Here is a 23,847-nt window from a genome sequence, read left to right as displayed (position 1 = left end):
TGATTAGTAAAATAAGATTAGCAACAATGAATATGAGACTTTTCTCATACTCTGTGCAATTCATAATCTTATGTGTGTGTGTGAATATCTGCCCACATGATGAAGTGCATCTTGGTCCTCCTAAAACAACTCCTCCTCTGTTGCCCTGCCACCAGCCAGCAATTTGTCTCTGTTACACTGTGCAGGTGGCTACTCAGTTTATTATTGGGATGTCAAAGAAAGGTCAGACCTCTCACACACACTTAGGAGTTCACTTTAGAAAAGGTCAGCGGTGCACACAATGGTGAGGGAGAGTCACAAAGTCTGAAAAACACCAACAAAACACAATAAAAAGAGATATAGAGTGCATTGTGTGGGTGTGCAAAAAACAAAGAGAACTTTACGTCTTCTACAAAGGCCTCACACAATGCATGCAAAAAAAAGATGGTCACACACCACACATATGTTATATACACATACTTAGAGATGCGTAGGTTCATAAATAGAAGTAGTTTGAATTATTAATGTAGTTTTGTTCTGTTGGACTTTAAGTCGTTGTCTCGGTGAATTACTGCAACTCTTATTTTCATTTCAGCTTTTAGGTGGTCATTTGTGTATAAGTGGGTGCGACGCGTCACTGTTCGAGCAAGAGTGTAAATATTACATCACACAAAGAAATTCACAGGAACACTCCTGCACATATATTAAAGGATGAGAGATTTCATGCAGCACCTTAAAGAGAGGAGACCCAAATTAATACCTGAGGGAACTGCTTTGAAATTTTGAAGGTCTTAGCGAGCCTTTCTTCACTCGAAAAACAGGCTTTGAATTCCCCTCCATTAGGTACTGTGTCGCTTCAGTGTGCCTGTTTAGTCAAGTTGGACATGTTACACAATTTAAATAATTTCTTTAATTGTTTTTTTGTTAAGTTTTTCATGAATTTCTGTCCACAATTTTCTGCACTGCACTTTGCTTACATATTGTTTTGTAAAGGTCTACATTTGAACAACTGTTTTTTAAATTCATCATCTGATATTTTAAATCCATCAACACATAAAAAATCTATCGTTTTCCATTTATTTTACATATACATATATCGTACACATTGCTTAAATGCCTGGTGCTCAAACAGTGAAGTGTCTACCAGCCATGAATGTGGTAAGCACTCCACCCAGTGGAGGAAATGTTGATGTACACAAAACTATATTACTGTAACGGCACACATTATACTTCCATGACCATAAAATCATGTCGGTCTTAATTATGTTTATTCAAATGCCACATATTTCTGTCTTAACGGTAAAATCTGAGTAAGTCAAGAATACAGTTTCAAAGTCAAAGTATAAAGTGGAAACTATAGAACTGAACAATTTAAATATATAATGTGAGAAAAGTTTCACAACATATAACAATATCTTTACATTTGGAATGATTTTCTGAAAATAAGCTGATATAATATTTTTTAAATGTAAAATATATATTTGTTTGCATATTTTGTGCACTAAACCTTATTTATTTCAGATAGTTCTTATTGAAATATTTTTTTTTTTTATTGAAAAACCATATTGCTCCCATAGACGTCAACAAAAATGTCAACTGGGAAAAAAAACAGAAAATTGCGTTTGCTAAAATCAAGAGTTTTGCAATGAATTTGTTTACAGACAGACTGGTAGTCTATACAGAGTCTTCTTTATGTTGAATCTCAGAGCCTGACTTGTTCCTGCGGGGGAAGCACCAGTATGTGAGTGTGTGTGTATGTGTGTGTGTGTGTGTGTGTGTGTTTGTGTGTGTGTGTGTGTGTGTGTGTGTGTGTGTGTGTGTGTGTGTGTGTTTGTGTGTGTGTGTGTGTGTGTGTGTGTGTGTGTGTGTGTGTGTGTGTGTGTGTGTGTGTTTGTGTGTGTGTGTGTGTGTGTGTGTGTGTGTGTCGTGTTGTTTTGGATGGTCAGTTAGAGCTCTGGCACCCATATAAGTGGTTACCTTGACAGGCTGCCTGATGCTTGACTTCATTCATTCCTCTGGTTGCTGGTAAAGCCTGTGAAAGAAACTCTTGTTCACTTTTACATTCATCTGTGAGATTCTGAACTCTGGAGAGACTTGCACATTGAGCTCACTGGTCACTCTGCAGGTAAATCTTATCTTTTTTCCTTAATATTTTTTCCCTTATTATTCAAATTACTTTCTTCCTTTGATTTATTTGTACATCTGAGTTTTACATCACAGAAGGAATGAAGGAACAAGAGATAGAATGAAGCAGTTGTTAATTTTAATCAAAATAACTGCATGAATATATTGTGTGTGTGTTTCTGTGTTTTATTATTTATGACTTTTTTATGAGTACTTTGACTTTATAACATTTGTTTTGCATTTTACAGACATGAAGTTTGTGATTCTGTTTGCTCTTCTGAGCGGTAAGTCAGACAATTTCATGAATTATATGTTTTAGTCTGTGTGTAGATTTAGGTCCATGATAATATTATGCTTTAAGCAGCAGTGTAAGTCACTTCAGTACTCAGACTGAGCAATGCGTTATGATTACCCCAAAAAATTTGCATTAATGCTGCCTTTACATTGTCTATTAACATTCAGCCATTTAAGATGTCCAAACATTTTCTAAAAACACATTTTCTTCTGTGAAAATGTGGCGTTTCTTTCTTAATTTCTTTAAGTGTGATTCTGTAACATGATTTCTACGTACATTTTAAATGATACATTGTTATTTTAAATGTCAAAGAATTACTTGATGTTTTTTTTAATCAAACCTTCATTACAAGGATAATTCATTAGTCTTCGACCGTGAAAATGCCCTTGTGTTCAGGGTATTTTGTTCCTTACCTGCTTTTAATATTGTGTTCAGGGGTTTTTGCCGCCCCATTCATGAAGGAAGAGCAGGCAAAGCGATTTATCAGGCTGAAGAGACAGTCAGGATATTGGGATCCAAACCACTCTCAGAACCAATGGGGTTACACCATTCAAGAACAGGTGACAGACACAGCACTGTGGTGTGAATTATGGTCAAGCACCAGTCTGAACATAATTCATAGCCAGTAAATGCAAAATCCAAGTCTTTGAATGAAAGAGGCTTTATATGACAGAGTGTCTTTCTTCCTCAGGCTAACGAGTACTGGACAGCAATTCGAACAGATGCCCAGTACTACATGGACATGGGTCACCTGATGTTTGACCGCTCTGTCGCTGAGTGAGTGAGATAATCAGAAGCACAGCATGTGCCACTTTTTATCTAATTGTCCTTACAGTATAGTTTTGTAGTGTAGTTTTGTTTTGTATGGGTAAACACAGTTTAAGTGCCATATTCTGCCTATTTTACCACATGTCCATCCTCTGAAGTTCATTATTGAATAGCTCTGGTTTTCATTTTGTCCTCCAAGGACTAAACAGTCACTTCTATTGCCATTTGGAGTTGCTAATGTGCCCAAATCACCCTGTGCTTTAAATGGTGTGTGTGAATGAGTGCTAAAACTCCCTATTAACATGCTATTCCAGTGACATCTTTAATCACATTTAGTTGATGTATATGTTCTTTTTTTTTTTTTGGTTCTGTCTATGTTGCAGTGAAAACAACAGGATGTACATGGAGATGCTGCGCAACGCTCGAGCTCACCTGGACAGCCACACGGGGCAACGCAAATAGAAAACAAGAAGAGGAAAACTGAGGAGATGAGACATCACACTGCAGACAAAAATAATGTAGTGTAGACGTGCTTATACTAATTTGACTTACAGAGTCAACAGGAAATACATTTCAATGTATTCTGAGCTTCAACCACATGCTTTTATAATGGAATGTATATGTTTTGTCATTAAATACAATATGTAGCAGTTTTAAGTACAAATGAGAGATGAAAATAATCAAACAAACAAGAATTCTCATATTAAGGCTCCGCTTCCATTGTTCATTTTATTCTATAACAACTCATAATATCAGTGAAAATGAATAAAAGTCATAAAAGTTTTTGAATTGTTTTTTGCTAGTTGGATGTTGCTTTTTATGAAAGTATGGATTCTTTTAGAACAATGATGCCTGCAATCAAATATTATCTTCAATGAAATGTGATAGATAAAATTAAACTGTGCTTTTTAAACAGGTAATTGCAAAGTTAAGTTCTTAACAGATCTTTCATGTGGTGCTTTTGGTAGTTCAAGCCTCGGCTTTGTTTTGACAGGAGAAAAGAGAGAAACTGTTCTGTTCTGTTCTGAGATGAGAAAAATTGAATAGAAATAGAAAAATAGAAACTGTGTTTGCTTTACAGACATCAGAATATTTCCTTTCAGAAAATTCTTTAGGGAGAAAACATCCTGTTTGTGTTTTGTATTGTGTGTTGTTTGTATGCGTGACCACTGGGTGGTGCTCTCAACTGCAGATATCCCCTTACTTCACCCATTTCACCCATCATTTACTACTTTCCTTTTTTGATAAATCTTATTTATATGTAGCTCAGTTTCTCCTGACGTGTGCATAGTTTGCTGATAAACTGTCCCTGACTTGTTTGTGAAGTGTTGCAATTTTCCAACTGAACATTTGCTGATATTATAAACATGGAATTTTCATATAAACAGACATAAACATGGCGTTAGTTATGAGAAATAAGGCATTGTGTATTCAAAACAACTTTATTAGTGTGATAAAGAACATCTAAACAGTACAAATGCAGTACATTTGAGAGTTGTGTAATTTAAAGAATAATTGTCTTAATTTATTCATCACACTTCATGTTACGTTGAGAGAATTGAACAGAAAATAGTACAGTTGAAGTTGTTGATTGACACAAAATTAATCAGCAATTATATCTTAAAGTTTTGGACAAAAAATCTGAAGATGTCACCTTACCCTTTTGGAAATCATGATGGCCATTTTTCATTTTTTCTGGAAGTTTATAGACCTAATGTGTTTGATAATTCTAGACACTCATCAATGGATTAATCAATAATGAAAATAATTGCTAGCTGCAGCCTTAATGCTAGATTCTTCAAAACATTTGCATATAAAAGTTGCATCTCCAGTGAAGGTAGTTAAATGTTGTTTGTACTTTGCAATATTAAATAATCTATTTTTCTTAAAATATATACATTATTACAAAGTACAGAAGTTACCATAAGCGGTATGTTGTGCTTCAGGTATGTGATAACTCGAGCGATCCTCTAAGTGCCAGAATAGTTATTTATGAAGAATCTGATGAATCTATGACATGAAGAAATTGTTGAATACCTCAAAATTTGTGACAGACATTAATGAAGAAGTCAGTGATCAAGTCAATAGTAGAACCTGTAGTGCAGTTTAGCAGTTTTATTTAATTTTGGTTGAAGCTGGTGTTTTTACTACACGTTTTTAAATGTTCATTTAATTTAATCTTAAATCCTTTACTAGCACTGTCGGCATGTGTAATCTAAACCAAGGTGTCTTATGGCTGAAGCTATGTGTAAAATTTGAGAATGAATGGGCTAAATGAATCAACATTGTTTAGCACCAATCTTCACCGGGATTGTCTTATTTTTCTACAGCAACACATTATGCATCATAATAATTTAAAATATGGTAAAATATCCATAAATATTCTACACATAGTGTCTCTAACTGAAACGTAATGACATACAGCACATTTTACACAGTGGATTTGGGAACGAAACCTAACCAACAGAAAATCTAACAGTCAAAGTTCTTCAATAAGCACCTGTGGTTGCTTTCTCTTGCTTCAGTCTTTCAAATGATTTTAAAGACTCATCTTGAAAGTGGATCATCAGTAGCCTGCAAATGAGATGTGTTATAGCTGTTAGTTTGAAGGTGGATCCTCACTTGCAGTTGGAGGTGGGATTTTGAGGAACTTCTGCAGAGCAGGAGTAAAGATGAGGATGGTGCCCAGTACTGCGACAGTAAGGAAAGCCCACAGGAAGATCCTGTCTAACACCTGGGCCACAAACTTCCAGTCTTGTACCACCTTGGAAAAAGAAAAAAAATGGAGAGATATGACAGCAATATTTAAATTGCAATCTGCAGACAGTTGCAGTTGTTGCTCAAGTCTTCACTAAGACTAAGAAAGTGGATCATATCACCCCAGTTCTCAGATCTTTACACTGGCTTCCTGTCTGTCAAAGAATTGATTTTAAAATACTGCTGTTGGTTTATAAAGCACTGAATGGTTTAGGGCAAAAATACATTTCTGCTCTGCTGCTACATCATGAACCATCCAGACCTCTCAGGTCATCTGGGACAGGTCTGCTTCCAGTCCCGAGTCAAAACTAAACATGGAAAAGGAGTGTTCAGTTTTTATGCTCCACATATCTGGAACAAAATCCCAGAAAACTGCAGGTCTGCTGCAACTCTCAGTTCTTTTAAATCAAGGCTGAAGACTTTTCTGTTTGCTGCTGCCTTTGATTAAATCAAATTTGAGACTTCTGATTAATATCTTATACTGCACTGTAACTTTTATTCTCCTGTTTCATCTGCCTTATTCTATTTTAGCTTTTTAATTGTATTTAAATGTCTTATTATATTGCCTTGTGTTGCTTCAATATTCTGTCTTGATGCCTTTTATCTTTTATGTAAAGCCCTTTGAATTGCCTTGTTGTTGAAATGTGCTATACAAATAAACTTGCCTTGCCTTGCCTTGCCTAAATTATATATTCCTTTATATTTCTGGTTTGATCATACATACACTTTATTTTAATACAATGCAGCTAAACACACCTCTCGAATGAAGTGCTCCTTGCGGATGTGTCTGCTGATGTAGCGCACTGAATAGATGGCCTTCTCCAACATGGTCGCCCAGGCCTCTTCCTCTTTCCCCTCAGGAGTCGTCTGTCCATGGGCTCCGCTGTTCGCTCTCTGGCCTCCTTTCCGACCTCCAGATCGCGCCTTCAACTCAGGACTTTCAGGAGCCAGTTCTGGGTAGTGGTAGCGGTCGGTATGACCTCGCATGCACAGCAACCGAGGAAGTTTCTGAAGGAAGAGGTTACGAACCCACGGTGACATGGGGTGGTAGGTGGCTGAGGAGCGGTGGTGCACGTTGATGACAAAGACAGTGACGATGATTGAGAGAGTGACAAATATCATGATGAACAGCAGATACTCTCCAATAAGCGGAATCACTTTTGAGGAGGAGGGGATGATCTCTTCTATGACCAAGAGGAACACAGTGAGTGACACTAAGACGGAGGTAGAGAGTGACAGCTTCTCCCCTTCATCTGAGGGAAGGTAAAACACCAGGACAGTCAGAAAGGACAAACCCAAACAAGGGATAATGAGGAAGAGTGTGTAGAACAAAGGCAACCTCTTCAGGATGAAGGAATACGTGATGAAGGGGTAAGAATACAAGCCATCCTTCCTGTTCCCTCTTGCACCAGTGGCACTGAGGATCTCCCATTCCCCATTATCGAAGAAGTCCTTCCGATCTACCTGGTTGTCCATCAGAACCAAGTCCACCATGTTGCCATCGTACGTCCAAGAGCCAAACTTCATGGAGCAGTTCTGGCGGTCAAAGGGGAAGAAGGTGACGTCCATAGTGCAAGCGGACTTATAACTGGCAGGTGGCGTCCAGGTGATGGCACCGTTGAACTTGACAATAGCTTTGGTCATCAGGGAGCCTTCAAATCGCCCATCCGCACTGACAAAATGAAACAAAAGTCAGTAAAAATTCTGTTTTTTTCTTTAGAATCATATTCACAGAATCTCTGCCTCTGTGTTCGGGGAGAGTGATATTGGTTATGTTAATTTATCCTTTGTAATTTTATTTTATTTTATTGTGATATATACATTTATTTTTCTTATATTGTTATATAGAATAACTCACAATCAACTGTTATATTAATGGACTGAATGAGTATGGCACTTTTGATCAAAGCTCAGTATCACATGACCCTGTTTAGTGTGTCTTACTTCTCGTAGAGGACAATGTCTGGGAGCCAGATATTTTCAGAAGGAACTCTGATGGAAGTGATTCCTCCATACTTGTCTGGATTCCATCGCAGCTTGTAATCAATCCACTCCTGCTCAGCATAAACAAAGGACACAAGGTGCTATATTATTAAGCCTATACACAACACTAAACAATACCAATGTTATTTTTAATGCATAAGCATCAACACTTGGATCACATCCACCAGAGATTCATGCGTCTCCCCAATCTGTCACCTGTATATAGGCTGTATACATTATTACATTGATTGTTTGATTTTTTTTTCTATAAAGAAAATTACTTTAGTCAGAGTATGCTGTGAAAAGTGGGTCAAAATTTGCTATACAAACAATAGTTTTTAAATTTATCAGATGATACAATAGGTGCTCTCAAAATGTAGTGCTGAATTTAGTATTTAGATTTTCTGTATTTTTGTAAAGAACACCAGTCAGTTCCCCTGTTCAACAGACTATTGCTGTATGTGTCTGTATCAGCCATTGAGCTGCAATAAAATTTTGAATTGCAAAATTCTTTTATATCGGCACATTGTTATTCTCTTTATATTGGCCAAGACCTGATGTTATCTAGTTTGATAATAATAATGAAACTAGATCATAAAAGCAAAAATTACCTTTTCTTGCTCTGTTAAACAAATATTAGCATGTGTCATCTTATTGATTTGCTGTTCAACCATGTAGACTCAGTTTATTTTTGTCTCTTGCTTACCTGACACAGCCAAACATTAGTTGTCATTAGCTGGTTCTTCTCATCCTAAAAATGGACAAAGACAACAGACAAAAGAAGGATATTTGAAAAGTAGAAAATGTCAGTGGCACATTTCATGATCAAAAAGGATTGAAATTGATTGAAACCTGCTGTCACTCTCAAATTCTCCAAACAAGTCTTTAAATACAAGACAAACACTAAATCTGAGTAATATTTGTAAATGTCAAAGTAAAAGTGAGAAAGACTGCTAATGTCAGCCGTCAAATTCGACAAGTTTGGTTTTTAAGGCTCTGATATCTCCCACTTCGGCTAAAAAAATCAGATATCAACATAGATGGCAACCACACATATATTAGTAGTACTAAACTGTATATCAGTGATGCTCAGATGAATTATATGTATGTTATATTATATGTATGATTGGATTATATGTATGTAACTTATTTACAGCACTAAGCATGGGTGATCTGAGTGTTCCATCATGACATTAGATTAGATTAGTGGACTAGATCAGAAGCTTGGTCGAAAATAAATAAATCATATTTTTTCATTTCCATGAAATCAGCCGGAATTTAATTTACCTGTCTATGCCACTTCCTTAGCAAACAAGAAAAAGGAAATATAACACCAGAGGTGGGTGCAGTGGACCAAGCTGAGAAAATATAGGTACAGTGAAAGGTAAATAGAGAGAGACAGAGAAAGAGAGTAGCGAACATGGGCTTGCTTCCACATCACTGGAGACAAGTTTAAGACGTTGGGGAGAGACTTAGAGAAAAATAAATCTTGCAAAGGTGATACAAAGATATACAAAGACATAGGTGAACAGAGAGACAGGGAGTGGTTTAGCTGCTCAGTGTATCCGGACCAGGCCTCAGCTGTCAGACTGAGTTGGATGTTTTGGTGATCACATAGAGCAGAGGTGAACCATAATCTAATACAGAGCCATGCAGCAGCCCAGGAACACTGGGGACAATGCAGTACAAAGTGTACCCTACTGTAGCTGTTAGCAGTTAGCTCTCTGTCCCTCTCTTTTTACTAAAATCCAGCAAATCATCAATCTAAACCTTTTTTGCCATGAAGGACTTTTGTTTAATTCATCATTGGTTGTCTTTGCCCGGCATATGTGTTAGTTGGATGGATGAAGAGTTCAATCTAAACTGGTTGAGATGAATATTTCAAGCCGAGAAGCGTGGCTCCTCCATTAGCATCTTCCATTTTCTCCTCTTGAACACCTAAACCATCTCAACCTATCAGAGCCAGCCTTTGAAATATTAAAGGAACACTCCAGAGAGAGACTGTGTGGTTGTAGATGTGAAGAGAGTGTTCCAGATCTATTTCAGGACCACGGAAAGCTCCACATAGTGACGCGGCCAGTGGTCTGTTTGGTTTCAGCACCATGGACAGTAACACTGCTCATACATTAGAATCAAATGGGAACCTACCACACCTAACCTTTGTTCTCAATTATAAAGAGAAACTGTTCATTTTTTTTTTTTACCATTTTATTGATGCATTTGAGTGGTTTTCCTTTTATCTTCTTTTGTGTATTTTTTTCAGTCCTCATCTCTTTTGTTATTGTCAACAAATCCCATGAAAAGACCAAAATCAACAATGCGTTAGTCCACCTCTCAGTACTTCATCACCCAGTCTGCGACTCTCAGCCCCAAGCCTGTTTTTTCTTACTGAAGATTTAAATATTTAAAAACATGTTACAAGTACATATTGTAATTTTTTTAAAGGCTAAGTGATTTCCAAAAGCAGCTGGGCACTTTAGCGAACTTAAGCCAAACAGAAGTAAATGGTGCATTTAATGGGGACTATTTTCAGCCACAGATTTGGTGAGATAGCAGTAATTACAGCAGCAGTGTATGTGGGAGTGACTCAGAATAAACTATGCAATATGTGATTTAATAGTTTGAAGGTCTGTGGGACAGAGGAATAAGCTATAATTAAGCTAAAATAATAATTAATTGTTGGTTTTGGTATTTTTGTGTGATTTGCAGACAACACATAAAATATAGAGTATCACCAGACTTACCATTTAACATCCGAGCCATGATTAGGTTTGTTGGGGTTAGAAGTTGGGTTTAACCCTTTAATCTCCAACTATATTTCCCCTTAGGTAGCTTCAAAATTAGAAAAATCATAACTTTCCATGGTGTATGTCATGTTCTACATCTGGTCACTGATGATATAAAATGCTTACATTCAACAAAATATTCAAACCACAATGACATTAAGTACTTAAATAAACATTTTTATGTGATTGGCCTCATTAATAAGTCTAGAAGTCTACCTTACCTACCTCTATCTCAATTTGTGAAGGTTTGTGAGGGTTTGGTGGAAGATTCAGCTGTGCAACATATATTTGTAGTGATGCATCCACTGGTGGGGCCATTAGTTTAAGACATTGTTAGGATTTGGTTTAGCTAAAGGTAAGGATTGAGTCTCAGTTGTGTATGTGCTATTAGAGTAAGGGGTTGGGAATGCATGAAGACACTAAATATCCTCACAGAAGAGTGTGGGTATGTTATTGTATGTAGATGTGCATTCATCCTCACCACATCAACCAGCTGGGAGATCTTGAGTCCGAAGCGTACTTTAACAGTGTCATTGGCGCGTTGAATTGGCCTGACCCAGCGCTGGTAGCCTTGGAAAAGGTTCTTCAGCAGGGCATCCTCCATCTCCGCCAAGGATACAAACTCACTTGGAGCTTCAACGAAGAGGAGTGAGGTGGATTAACAACTGCTCATTATTACATTGCTGTTATTACTGTCCTCCACCATCACTACCCTGCTTCTGCCATTTCAGTGACAGGGGTGAAAACAAACAATTACAGTGAATTAAATGCTTGCTGGTACTTGCTGTATTTGAGTACCTGCTCTAATTTTCTAGAAACATCATAAAATCAGTAACACTACTGCCAGTTGAGAAGCTCTGTATCAACTACCTTAGAAGAATTTTTTAGACGAAACAATTGATTGAAAATAATAAACAGATTATTCAGTAATGAAAACAATCATTAGTTTCATTCCTAGTTGGCAGAAGCATCATTTAGACATTCAAAGTAAGTTCACCTTGAACATCTCCCTCATTCGGTGACCTTTCAAAGTGCTGATGATGGTTACAACTTTGGACAACACCAGTTAACTGGATAGGTATTGATTGATAGTGCTTATTGGCCTTTACATATGCTAATTCTGTGTAGTAAAAACTGTGTAGTTTAGTGTAGTCTTGAGAGTTGTTTTTTTTTATTGGTATTTGTTCTTCAGTAATGTTCTTGTTGATCTTGTGATACTCTTGAGTCAAGTCAACAAACAGCACTTCTATTAGTATTCTTTTCACCCATGTCTGTGGCTGTGCTCATTAACTTCTGTTTGATGTTAAATGACGTGTTTGGCTGCTAATTAAAAGTTTAGCCCAACAGCACAAGCGCATTTGTAATTGGTTTAAACATTTACAGTCCTCTCACTGAGCACAAGTCTTGTTGGAAATGTATTAACTGGAAATAGGAAAGACAGCTGAGGAAAATGAATTTGCAGTTTTACAAAAGAAATTCATCTAATGGATTTATTGTCATACTTGTAGACAGTGTTATGCTGGGTGTAAATGAACAAATTGAGCAAATTAATCTCATTTGTAAATACTTATTCGTGTATAATTATGTCACTCAACAGAAGAAAAAGTATAAAACCAGTCATTTCATTCCAAATCCAGGTAATCTTCATCCCTAAATAGACATAAAGTATGACCTCTCCCCCGTCAAATCACAGCAGTCAGAACTTCAGTCCTCAAGCCGCGTATACAGGAAGGTATTGTGGATATATCAGACCACAAAAGAGGATGAAGAGTGAATGATACAGCTCTGTATAGAGTTACAAACGGAGGGGGAGGAGACAGAGATAGAATAACTGCGTCCAGAAGCTGGGCAGTCAGCACATCAGTCAGCCTCAGGCAATATGATGTCTCCGGGGGGACAAAGACAGTAACATTCACAAGCGACAGTTATAATGTCAGACACAGGGGACGTCAAGTGCATGTGTGTGGTGAGGGTGAGGGAGGAAGAGTGGTGGTAGAAGAGAGATGCTGGTTTCACCTCTGTCTGGCTGACATCATCTGGCTGGATTCATGGGTGAATAAATGTAAAGTATACACCATATGAAGATAAAACCAACGACTGTAGGAGTTTTCACCCCCATTGGATCACCTCTGTGTCTGGCTTCAAGGACTCAGTGAGGGCTGCTGAGTGCTGGACACTGATATCTGACACCTGTTTCCGTTTGTCTGATGACAGATCAAAGGACAGAGACAAAGCTGGGCCCTAACACATTATTGTGGAGCTGATATACTGCTTAAAAGCTCATAGGATTGATGCAGAAGTGCAGTGGGGCGTGGGGTGATAACTCTTGCTCAGTACTAGTAATCAGAGTAACAAAACAAATCCAGTATTGCCACGTCCTACAACTAAACATCCAGAAACAGTATGACTTTGTCAGCACTCCCTCTATCTGTCAGACAAAAGTTGAGGGGCATACTGAACAATTTCAATTTCTGTCCTTATATTGTGTGTAAAGGAAAGAGAAATGTTCTCTCCAAGTACAAACAGCCCACTCTCTTTGATTTTAAGGAGCAAAATGAAGAATAATAACATAAAAAGGACATATGGTGAAAGTAACAAAGTAAGAAAATGCTGCAAAGTAGCAATAACCTGCTCTAAGTATTGAGCGAGAGTAGGTTATGGGTGATAAGGTCATCAAAGGTTATGCGGAGTTGATTTAAATCTTTATAAGACTTTAAAAAAACGTTGCACCACATGCTTTGTCGATTATGATCTTGTCGCCTAAAAATACTCAATAACGTGTATTTTTGTCAAAGTTTGCTTACCGGCGATGTTGGCGAGGGACAGCGGGCAGGACACCGACAGGAGAGGAGGAGGAGAGAGGAAAAAAGGAGGAGGACCGCCAACTTCATGATGATGTCCTGGTCCGACTGAGCTCAGCTGGTGCAGCCTCCCGTTACTGACGGCTGTTCTGCTGGAGAGAACTACACACACACCGAGATGGAAAAGACATCGAGGTTTCCCATCAGTAGCAGGTACTCGAAACCATGCGGAAAAGAAGACCTCTGCCGTCGTTTTACAGAGGGCAGGGACCCGGTGTGAAGGCGCATGTGGCCGGTGTCCGTATGTTGTGACTCCGGTCGGGGCGTCAAGGGGGGCGGCGGTCAGCGGGACGGGGGGCGGCTCTCTGGAAGAGGAGGAGGAGGAGGAGGAGAGGAGGAGCACGGGTGGAGTTTAAAAGCCGCTCTAAACCATAAAACATCTTTTTATCTTTATCTCCGTAGTGCTGCTGTCCAGCATATAAACTGTTTTTTTTTTTTACAACATAAAGTGTATAAAAATACTGTTATCATTTCTGGACTTGGAAGGAAACGTAACCTCATTGTGATCTTGTGCTTTAAATTTCATACGCGTGTCTTACAATAGTCCTGTATCATCCTGCGAAAAATGCGAAAAAAGACTTTTGTAATGTTTCCTTTTAGAAATGTTGAATATTAGTGGGGTGGAGTTGTAATTGTTGTGGCGTGTGGCTTAAGACTCGAGGATCATGCGACATATAAAGTACTTAATTCCCCGTAGACGGTATTGCCCCCAGCAATAGAGTAATAGGACATAGTCTAATTGGCAGATGTTGTGACATCAAAATCAGTGATGGATGTTCATGTCACTGGCGTCGCGTGTCCACTGGAGAGCGCTAATAGGAGCAAACCAGGTCATCACATCAGTGAGCACTCAGAGGTGATATCATATGAGACCCTTTTTCTGGAAAGTCAACAGGAAACGAATAGCCAAATAGATAATGGTCTAAAGCTGCGATTTTATTCATGGTCACAGGTTTAGAGAAGAGGAAAGTAGTGAAAAACCTCTGTAAAATTCCCATCAGAGCATGTTTGTGCTCAAGTGTCATCATGTTTGTGGTGACATTATCACGATTTGTGTGTTTTAATTTCAATATTATAGACTTCGTACTACAGTGGGATTTAGTTTTGAATTCCTGAAACTGATTTTATTCATCTGCTGTTACTGATACTCACAGGTAGGTGATGTTCTCTACCTATTACATACAACAATAAAACCAGGAATGAAAGTTTATTTTCTATGCACATATTACTTACACATGAAATTATCCATTCTTTTCAGTTTTACAGTGTCAAAATGCTGCTGATGTAAATAAGAGAAAAGTCAGAATATTTAATTAAAGTGGTTTAATGGATATGAAATTCTGGAACAAAACATATGAAGCCACCTGCTTCAGTATAAAAAAAAATGACATTCAAAACCTCACATCAATCAAAGCATAAATACTGCCACCCCTTTCAAAGCTTGTACACACACAGATGGGGAAGGTGGAGGCTGGATCACAACTACAGAATTCAAACACTTAAATATAAAAAAGCATTCACCTTGCACATGCCCTCACAAGGATGAAACACTCACACATGCAGACACACACATACAAACAATCTGTGTAGATGTTTTCCATGTTGTGAAGTCTGTTGTGTCGTATCAGTGAATCAGTTGCTATGAGAGACAGTTTCTGATTCTGAACGGACTCCTGGAGACTCAGCCAGCACACACACTATCTTGTGTCACAGATGTTTCAAGTGTCAGCCAGAAATATATTGTCTCTCAAGGATACGTTTCTGTGTGTGATCATCTACAATAACGCACCTATAGACAGAACAAGTGTGAAAGTACTCACACTCAGACTCATGGGAACATCACCAGAGACCAGTGTGTGCGTGCGTGTGTGAGGTATTGGATTCAATGCAGCAGATTGAATGACCAAATGTTGTGTCACTGGTGCTGACAGAGAGAAGGAGGAAAGATTAATTATGATATTAGCTTACATAATTAATCAATTATGTAATGTTTTGATCACATTGTGAATTTTAGGAGGACACAAACAAACAGATGTTTATGAGTGACACTGCAGTTAGCCACCTGTGTAAAGGACAAATAAAGAGAGAGAGAATTTTAAAAAGAATGAGAGCAAGAAAAAGACATAGATTGTGGCGAGGACAAAATCATTAGAGGGAAACATAAACTCATTAACATCCCCCCACACAAACAAACACTGATAGCGATGGTAGGGGTGGTTTTTATAAATAACAGCTGAGAATAGCAACACATTTGATAAAGACGTGTGCTGAGAAATCTGTACTGTGCAACCAACTCACTTCCAGGAGAGTGTGGAAAATGTTAAGTTGAGGTGAGAAACACGCTGTTGATGAGTTTTATAAGTTAGTTGAGTATCTACAAGCTTGACTACTTCTTTACTATAATAAAACAAATATTAAAAGCATTGTTTTGCACAATTAAAGCGAACACAAACCCTCACACACAAGTAACAAATTCAAATCAAATATAAGACGTGTATAATATAAGATGTTGTCTTTGGTTGGAATGCAAACCCACCCTCTTTGAGCTGCACAGCACATGATCTATAAAATAATAACCCAAGGTTTGGTTAGGATTTGACTAGTAATGTATTTGCACTATATGCCATAAAAGTATCTGGACACAAACGTGTCAGAAAATGGAAAACGCATGGACACGTACGTCCATGTGTGCCACCACCCCAGTAAAATTGATGCAAAAAGTAAATTTGTTTGTTAGACTGAAAGCAGTGAATAAATAAATTAAAAAAACATAAGCATGTCTTTCACAATGAGACAATGTATGACTTACTCTAGAGGTCCACACAACCACCAGTTTGTTTCTGGAAAGTGGACACATTGGTGTCATCAGGGTCATTGGGTCATCAGAAATCTCAAAGACCAATATCTCAAAACTTCTGCAAGTACTAAATTCTGGCTAAATACAGCAAAAAAAAAAAATGTGATTTCAGTGAACTAGCCCTCTTAAAGAGACAGAATGAGGAATATGGGAATGAATGTAAGTGCCCTATGACAACCATGCAACATACAAATATAGAAGAACGCAGACTCCAACACACACTCACACGTATATATTCTGTAGTTAACCAGGCATGAAGCAAACATTTTCTCTTTTGTATTTTTATTCCTTCTCTCTCTCTCTCTCTCTCTCTCTCTCTCCTTTTCTCTCTTTCTCTGTCATACACTCCCTCTCCCCTATGCTCTTCCTCTTCTCTCGTCCATGGGTTGAAGTGACGGGGATAACGGGAGGCTGATTATCACAATGAAATTATCCTGATTTTCTGCTCCACTTGGAGCCGTGGGGCGGGCAGCTGCTGCCTCCGAGATCGTCCCGTCCGCCTCGCCTCTAATCATTTGGAAACATAAATTCTCGCGGGCTGGAAACCTGCCGGTCCCTTCCCAGACGACTGTGGGCAGCTGCACAGTGTGTGTGCATTTGTCTGTGTTAGTTAATGTGTGACTGAGAGAGAGAAGACTGAAAGTGAGAGAATACATTTTCTGAATCTCTGTGTGTTTACCAAAATGTTAGAGCTTGTTTGTGTGTATGAGTGTGCGCTGTGGTGTTGCTGTTGTTTTTGTTTCCTCTGCTGGCTGTTGTTGAGCTCATAATTAAAGTCTACATAATTGGACTTGGTGCAGATATATTGAATAAATAAGAGGAACAGCCCTGTCTCCTAAGGCCCACAGGTTTAATCTTAATCTGTTTGTTGTTTTAAGGATTTTAAATAACTGGTGATAAAAGCAGGATGGGGATACAGCAAAGGAAGTCAAATCTCACAAAAGCTTCAAAGGAAAACACAAAGTCTTTGGTCTCACACATGCTAATACTATTAGCCCTCTAATGCTACCACCAGCACTTTAAATGATAACCTGATAAACTTGAAAGCTTTTTTTATCAGTGGAACTCAAAGTAGCTTATAGAGGATGCATTTCTTTCAAAATCAGTCGAACTTTAAAGTGATCTGATGCAAAAAATCTCCACTCATCAATAATATGCGAGCTATTTGATATTTCAATCATCTAAAGTGCCAAAAAAAATCTGTGGCAAAAGTTTGATGGAAAGATTCTGACCAGATCTAAGAGGAAAAAAGTCGCTGGAAATTTTGTCAAAAGTTACAGCAGAGACAAGAAAGAAGAGGGAAAGTACTGGATGGAGGAATTTCAGGGTCCAATGTCAATTATAACAACATCAGTCACCATTGAGGGGAGAGAAAGTTAGTCACAGAATAAGCTTATTCACTCAGCAGACACACACACACAAAATATTTATCAACCACTAACATGATACTTCAATCTAGATGGCTCACAGTGATTTTCCTTTTGTTTTCATCTGACTGACGAGATGAGAAGAAAAGGCCTCTGATGGTTTGAAACTCAAGCCTGGCAGGCAGTATTACAATACTGTCTCCTTCGGATAACGTAGGAATGGCTGAAGAGCAACAATCATGTGCAACAACAAGGTAAAATAATATTGCAATGTCTGTGTCTGGGTCTAACTCATGTTGTGTGGATATAAATCTTTTCACACAATCACATTGTGAGGACTCACATTCCTTTTGGCAACAAAAGACATGAACTTTTAGGTTAAAGTCATGGGTAAGGGTTGGGATCAGGTATTCAGTAGATATGGTTTAAATTAGGGTCTCCAGGTGGTTAACGTAAGCCAGTGACCTACTAAGTCCTAAGTGATGGCAGCAGTTATTTATTAGACATAAAATGTGCAAATATGATGTATTCAAATTTAACAGTTTCTTAATTTTTGTATTGCATTTCTAAGATTTCAGTACAAAACACAGATTACATAATCTTTTAAATGATAAAATATATCTTTTTATTATGCAAGTGAAGCCTGCTCGGATGCTTGGATGAGAATTTAAAGTACAGTAAGATTATTACAGTAAGATACAAAGCACATCTCTGTACTTTGTTGGTATGACAATGTCCACACACTTTTAAACTAAACAGTATTTCAGGGAGCAATCAAAACCACTGACAGGTCACAGTGTTGATGTATGTAATTTAAATGAGCCCTCTGGCATTTATTGTATGTATGAACTGTGGACCCTTTGGGAGGCATAATCGATAAGATTTATATACCATCCATTTTTCCACAACTATACTCATATTTTTGTATTTCAACACATCTTGAAATATTGTATTGTGCACCCCCATTGTGTGTGTATGTCTGCGTGTGCATGTGTGTGGATATGTGTGTGTCTGTCAGAACACTTCAGTCCCGAGCCAGTTGGCAGAGATTGAATAAACTCTGGCACACCAAAGATGCTGTCAGATGTGACATCAGATGTGAGTCAGCTGTGCTTTGTGTGTCTCATCTGTATTTGTGCATATATGCATGAGTGTCTCTATGTACTGCATGTGTATGTATTTGTGCATGTGTGATGTGCACATATGCATAATTGTGTGTGTGCACGCATGTGTGTGTGTGTGTGTGTCCACCTGTGTGGTGTGCCAATATGTATGTATGTAAATCTGCATTTGCATAATTTTGTGTGTGTTTCTTATGCCTGTGCATGCTGTGTATTTGTGTGTCTGTCTGTGTGCAGCTATACAACTGTATGTATATGTGTATGTACAATATGTGTGTTCTTGTGCTGTGGTTGCTCCTCAGGGCTTTTCACCCTGGGATGTCAGCAGTGAGGAATGGGCTGGGTGTGTGTTTCTTTTCTCTTTGTCTGTCTGTGTGTCAGTGCCCATGAGGAGTTCATAGTGCTTGCTGTCCCGGGAGAAATTAGTCTCCATTTCTCATCTAGAGTCACAGAAATGTTGTGTAACCTTCATCTGCCTCTGGACAAGACAGACAGATAATGAGGCACCTTCTGTCATGCACCCACATATGCAATGTGTCACATTCACATGAAGCTGTAGCGATGGCATCAGAAAATTCTTGACTTGTTGGAGCTCTTGGCAAAAGACTTCACATTGTATTTACATCCTCATCCTGATTCCTAACATACAAATGGAAAGTTGAATGTGTAAACTGCTGACCACATTAGCAGATAATGTAACAAGAACAATTGTTGTGGCCCCCAAAAATCAGTCTAACTGCTGTTTATTGTAGGCAGGACAATAACATCTCCACCCATTTGTACCAAGTTTATACTCCTAATCCAAAAATGTTGGATTTAGAAATGTACAATAGCTTTTTCCTCCAACGGATCCTGTAAAGATTTGTTATCCCTCTGTTAAATTATGATGCACTATACACTTAATAATAATCATCAATAAAATCATATATCACCCTGTGCTAAATCTAAAAGGAAATATTGTAGATTTGGTACATGTGTTAACTCTAACAACTATGGAAGCTCTTCCAGTTCAGGCCTTGTTCTTCTCAAAGCCACTAGAAGTAGCATATATAGCTACATTTGTACAAAACTGAGTGTTTGCAACATACTGAGGGCATGAATTGGAAGACGAGAAGTAGATTATGTAACATGACAGATTTGAGAAGTTTCTTTGGACCTATTGCTGACGTTTTTTGCCAACTGTAACACATTTGGGATTCCTTTTAACTGACATGACTTCAGCAGACCCACAGTCAATTTCTCCATGAAGACGGAACCTACAAACCTTTTACAACCACCTTTCAAGTTTTTGATGTATTTTCGATGGAGCATCACCCAAAATTTCAGCTATTTTGGGTACAGCATGACATATCAGCCTACACAAACTGTGTTTTGAAACTCTGAGAGTTTGCCAAAGCATTTTTTATAGCTCTGTGAAAATAGAGTATCATTTCAGGAAGCCTGTTTGAGCAGATGTGAGAGACCGTAATAATATAAAGATATTATTTTATTGTCAGAGGGACAACATTCACTCACACACACAAAGAAGGACTCCAAAAACACTCAGGGTTGTTGTATTAATATAAGTCTCTCTGGTGATACAGGAAAAGGGTGTGAATTGGAGACTTTTTGACTGCCTCACTGCTTCCTTCATAATCCAAATAATGGATTATAAAGTTGATTGACTGAAGTTATGTCACGGTGCTCTCAGGTGATGTGGGATTTCAGGGTTTTGCTCTGTTCTGTGTTCCAGTTGCTGTCCAAGGTGCTGAAATGGCATCTGCAGGGCTGATCACTGCTGTTGCTGTCCAGGGTGCTGATCCTCTGCCTATAGAGCACCACATGGATCATATGTCCTAGGGGTTTGGGTAGTTTTCAATGCTGTCACACACAAAAAATAACAAAGTACTTAAACAATGAAGGGTTCTTTCTTCATTCCTCATTCTATTTTTCTGTCTTTGTGTCAAATGTTTTGGCCCACAGGTGTGTGTATATTTGTTTATTTATCGTTAATTGCCTCAGTACTCAGCAGGTAGTCTCTGTACTTACAAACATGAGGGCCCCACCTCTGCATGAATTAGCATGCTCTTTTGACAATGCAACAGTAGCCTAAAATGGTAAGTTAGTGTGGGTTGCATTTCTTCATACTGTTTTTTTTTTTAATTTATGTTGTCATAACCTCATATGTATTTTTTTTTAAAACAGCGCTGAATAAATACATTAGCAACACAAACAGAATAAATTCGTTATCTGAGGGTGATAATGAGCAGCAATGCATCCAGTATCATCATTTTAGGGAAGATTTAAGGGAAAAAATAATATGCCCTACCACCTTTCTTGTTCAGCACAGTTCAAGGCAAAAAATGGTTTCTCTAATGTGAAAAAGAAAATAACATGCTGCACAGACATGCAGACTTCCCCCTTAATCAAAGTACAGTATGCATTTCTCTCGATGATAACTTTAAATTTCTGTGATGTTTGCTCTCAAATCCAACACGGTGCCAGAAGCATTTTCTCTTGTTCCACCAAAATGCTCTTTTAAATTCTAAGACAATGTTTCTTCATCCATCTATAAATATTCATCAGAGAGTAAAATTAGAAGCCTGCTCTTTCTGAGCATGTGTGAGTGTGTGTTCGGTGAGTGTGCGCGCGCAATATTCTACTTCAAGAAGCAACTATTTATGTGTGGGAGAGGACCCTGTATATGTGTGTGTGTGTGTGTGTTCAGAAGGCTCCCATTGGAATGAATTATTTAGAAGAGAGTCTCCTTTACTTATCCATGGTCGACTGGCCACAGGCACATACCCTTCTGCTCATGATGACACAAGAGACTACCCTAATTCACCATCTACCCTTCTGCAGTATGCCCCCATCTCACCCTCCAACCCCACCCCAACTTTTCCCAGCATGCTCTAGTTCACTGCAGATGTCTCCACAACACATCCTCAATCCCCCAAACTACTGTAGGAAGACTGAAAGGGAAATACAGAGGAAGAGACACAGAAGGGGCAAAAAAAAACGCCATTTGATTTCACACACAAGGTGTTTTTAGAAAGTGCATGAAAGATGTAAAACAAGTGAAGTATGTAACACAATTATACATTTTTTTCCCAAAAGCTTAATCATAAGAAGCAAACTTGAAAAACGTGAAATTAAATCCTAAACACACACACACTCTCTGTGACAAGTCCATCATCTTGGAGTCCTGCTATCCAGGAGCTCGATGCTAACAGTCGGCGTCAACAGCGAAGAATCGTGTAAAATATTCATCCATGTGGCTGGCTTAATAATGTATTATCCCTCAGTTTAGCACCCAGAGCTTTGCTGTGCTCTGCTTTGCTCAAACTGCCACCAAATACTTGAAGTCCAATCATTCAAGAAAGATGCGCAGCGCTCAAATATGAAACTTACACCATTACAAATTCGGATGTAGCTTTCAAAAGCAACTCCCAGCCCATCCTGTGTGTCTTTCTGAAAATATTATGACAGCCAAAAATATCAGGACCTTTGTTTAGGAGGGACAGGTGGTGTGTTAAGTGTTAAGAATAACATTGTCAGACTATTTAATTCCTTGTTAAAATTTTGAAGAGAATCTCAGAAAGTTGGGCGAGAGCCAGTTAGGAAAATTGCATGCATCATACAAATACTGTCCAGACATAGCTGGAATAGCTGGTTCTCTGGTTGATCTCTTCATTCTGTGGCAGCCAGGCGCTAATGTGACCCTGTCAGCCAGTAGACTGAGACTGATGGGATACTATGTACATCTGTAGTACAGCTGCTGCTACTTCTGCTGCTGCTGCATCTCCATATTTATAACTAGATTCAATCCACTCCATAATCTGCAAGTAGGAAGATCCAAGCTGCACATATGGACTCACATAAACACACACTGAGACTGTCTTAGACTCTCGCTCTCACTTCCCCAGGTGACATGTGTAATCTTCCCCTCTTCCCCACACACATGAAACGTGCACACGCTCATTCAGTGCACGCAAGCGGGGATTAAGTGTGAGTGGTTGAGTTGCAGAGAGCCACAGGGTAGGCCAATTCAAAGACGGAGTCAGACTCCAATCTGACTTCAGGGGGGAAAGAGTTGCATGATGTGCCTACATCACCCTGAAATTTCAGTGTGTGTGTGTGTGTGTTTGTGTGTGTGTGTGTGTGTGTGTGTGTGTGTGTGTGTGTGTGTGTGTGTGTGTCTGTGTGTGTGTGTGTGTATGTCAGTGCTGACAGGCACATTCAGACTCACCCGTGACCTTTGATAGAGGAAAGGCAAGAGAGGGATAAGTCAGAAAAAGAGAGAAGCTTCAAAGAAAAATGCTTTGCTGTGCTTTTTGCTTTGGAGATGGGTTTGGGCCGCTTCACCCAATGTGCATCAATACGTGTGTCTGTGTGTCTTCACATTGACACTGTCCTGAATTGACACTGTCCACTAAAATAACAGTTGTTGAACAAATTGTAGTTTTGGATATTGTAACTGCATTTAACTATATGCAGTTACAATGTCCAAAACTACAATTGATAAAATAAACCATTAAATAAATCAAAAATAAGCCATAGCCATGAACCAAATGATGAGTAGAATAAGTAAATTGATCATTTTACTAATGTTAAATAGAATAAAAATAACCTGAACTTGACGCAAACACATGGGTACTTGTAAGTTCTGTTCACTACATGCTAGTTTGAAAGTACCTGCACTTGGAGTTTTTATATGATGATAGAAATTAGGACCCCTGCAGAGTCAGCAAGGACCTTTGGAGTTTCTCGCCAGCTTCACCCCTTCCTCTTATCACTCCTCCCTCTTGGTGTTTTCTGCCTCATTTGTCAAATCCTCCAAATCTGTGCCCTCCTCTCAATATGCACCTTTTTGGTCTCACTGTCCTGTTATTATGAAACCCAGCTGCAGAAGTTGATGCTCAAAGATGCATTATATGTGAATGACTGAGCAATATCCATTCACTTTCTCA

At 38.5% G+C, this 23,847-nt stretch overlaps 2 protein-coding genes across 2 annotated transcripts; one reads left to right on the top strand and one right to left on the bottom strand.

Moving 5' to 3' along the window:
* The first annotated feature begins 2,000 nt into the window (after window positions 1-2,000).
* Window positions 2,001-3,949, top strand: LOC137189497 (uncharacterized protein C3orf85-like). The gene is made up of 5 exons (XM_067599399.1): window positions 2,001-2,104; window positions 2,352-2,387; window positions 2,834-2,958; window positions 3,090-3,175; window positions 3,550-3,949. Exons 2-5 carry the CDS (start codon window positions 2,354-2,356, stop codon window positions 3,626-3,628), a joined length of 324 nt encoding a protein of 107 aa, XP_067455500.1. The 5' UTR covers window positions 2,001-2,104; window positions 2,352-2,353; the 3' UTR covers window positions 3,629-3,949.
* A 640-nt stretch (window positions 3,950-4,589) lies between these two features.
* Window positions 4,590-11,320, bottom strand: LOC137189499 (neuronal acetylcholine receptor subunit non-alpha-2-like). Its single transcript, XM_067599402.1, has 5 exons — window positions 11,174-11,320; window positions 8,613-8,657; window positions 7,868-7,977; window positions 6,680-7,595; window positions 4,590-5,930 (listed from the first exon to the last, which is right to left on the bottom strand). Exons 1-5 carry the CDS (start codon window positions 11,294-11,296, stop codon window positions 5,766-5,768), a joined length of 1,359 nt encoding a protein of 452 aa, XP_067455503.1. The 5' UTR covers window positions 11,297-11,320; the 3' UTR covers window positions 4,590-5,765.
* Between the last annotated feature and the right edge of the window lie 12,527 nt (window positions 11,321-23,847).

The sequence above is a fragment of the Thunnus thynnus genome, chromosome 9, assembly GCF_963924715.1.
Source record: "Thunnus thynnus chromosome 9, fThuThy2.1, whole genome shotgun sequence".
Lineage (NCBI taxonomy): Eukaryota > Metazoa > Chordata > Actinopteri > Scombriformes > Scombridae > Thunnus > Thunnus thynnus.
The sequence above is the reverse complement of the archived record's forward strand: the minus strand, read 5'-3'. Positions and strand labels throughout refer to the sequence as shown.

Excerpts from the sequence above, each read along its gene's own strand:
- LOC137189497 (XM_067599399.1), top strand. The coding sequence starts at position 2,354 with ATGAAGTTTGTGATTCTGTTTGCTCTTCTGAGCG. Across the intron at positions 2,959-3,089 it reads GTTACACCATTCAAGAACAG|GCTAACGAGTACTGGACAGC; the intron begins GTGACAGACACA and ends TTTCTTCCTCAG. Across the intron at positions 3,176-3,549 it reads TTTGACCGCTCTGTCGCTGA|TGAAAACAACAGGATGTACA; the intron begins GTGAGTGAGATA and ends TCTATGTTGCAG.
- LOC137189499 (XM_067599402.1), bottom strand. The coding sequence starts at position 11,296 with ATGGAGGATGCCCTGCTGAAGAACCTTTTCCAAGGCTACCAGCGCTGG. Across the intron at positions 8,658-11,173 it reads TCTCCCAGCTGGTTGATGTG|GATGAGAAGAACCAGCTAAT; the intron begins GTGAGGATGAAT and ends GTCCATTTTTAG. Across the intron at positions 5,931-6,679 it reads AGGAGCACTTCATTCGAGAG|GTGGTACAAGACTGGAAGTT; the intron begins GTGTGTTTAGCT and ends TCTTTTTCCAAG.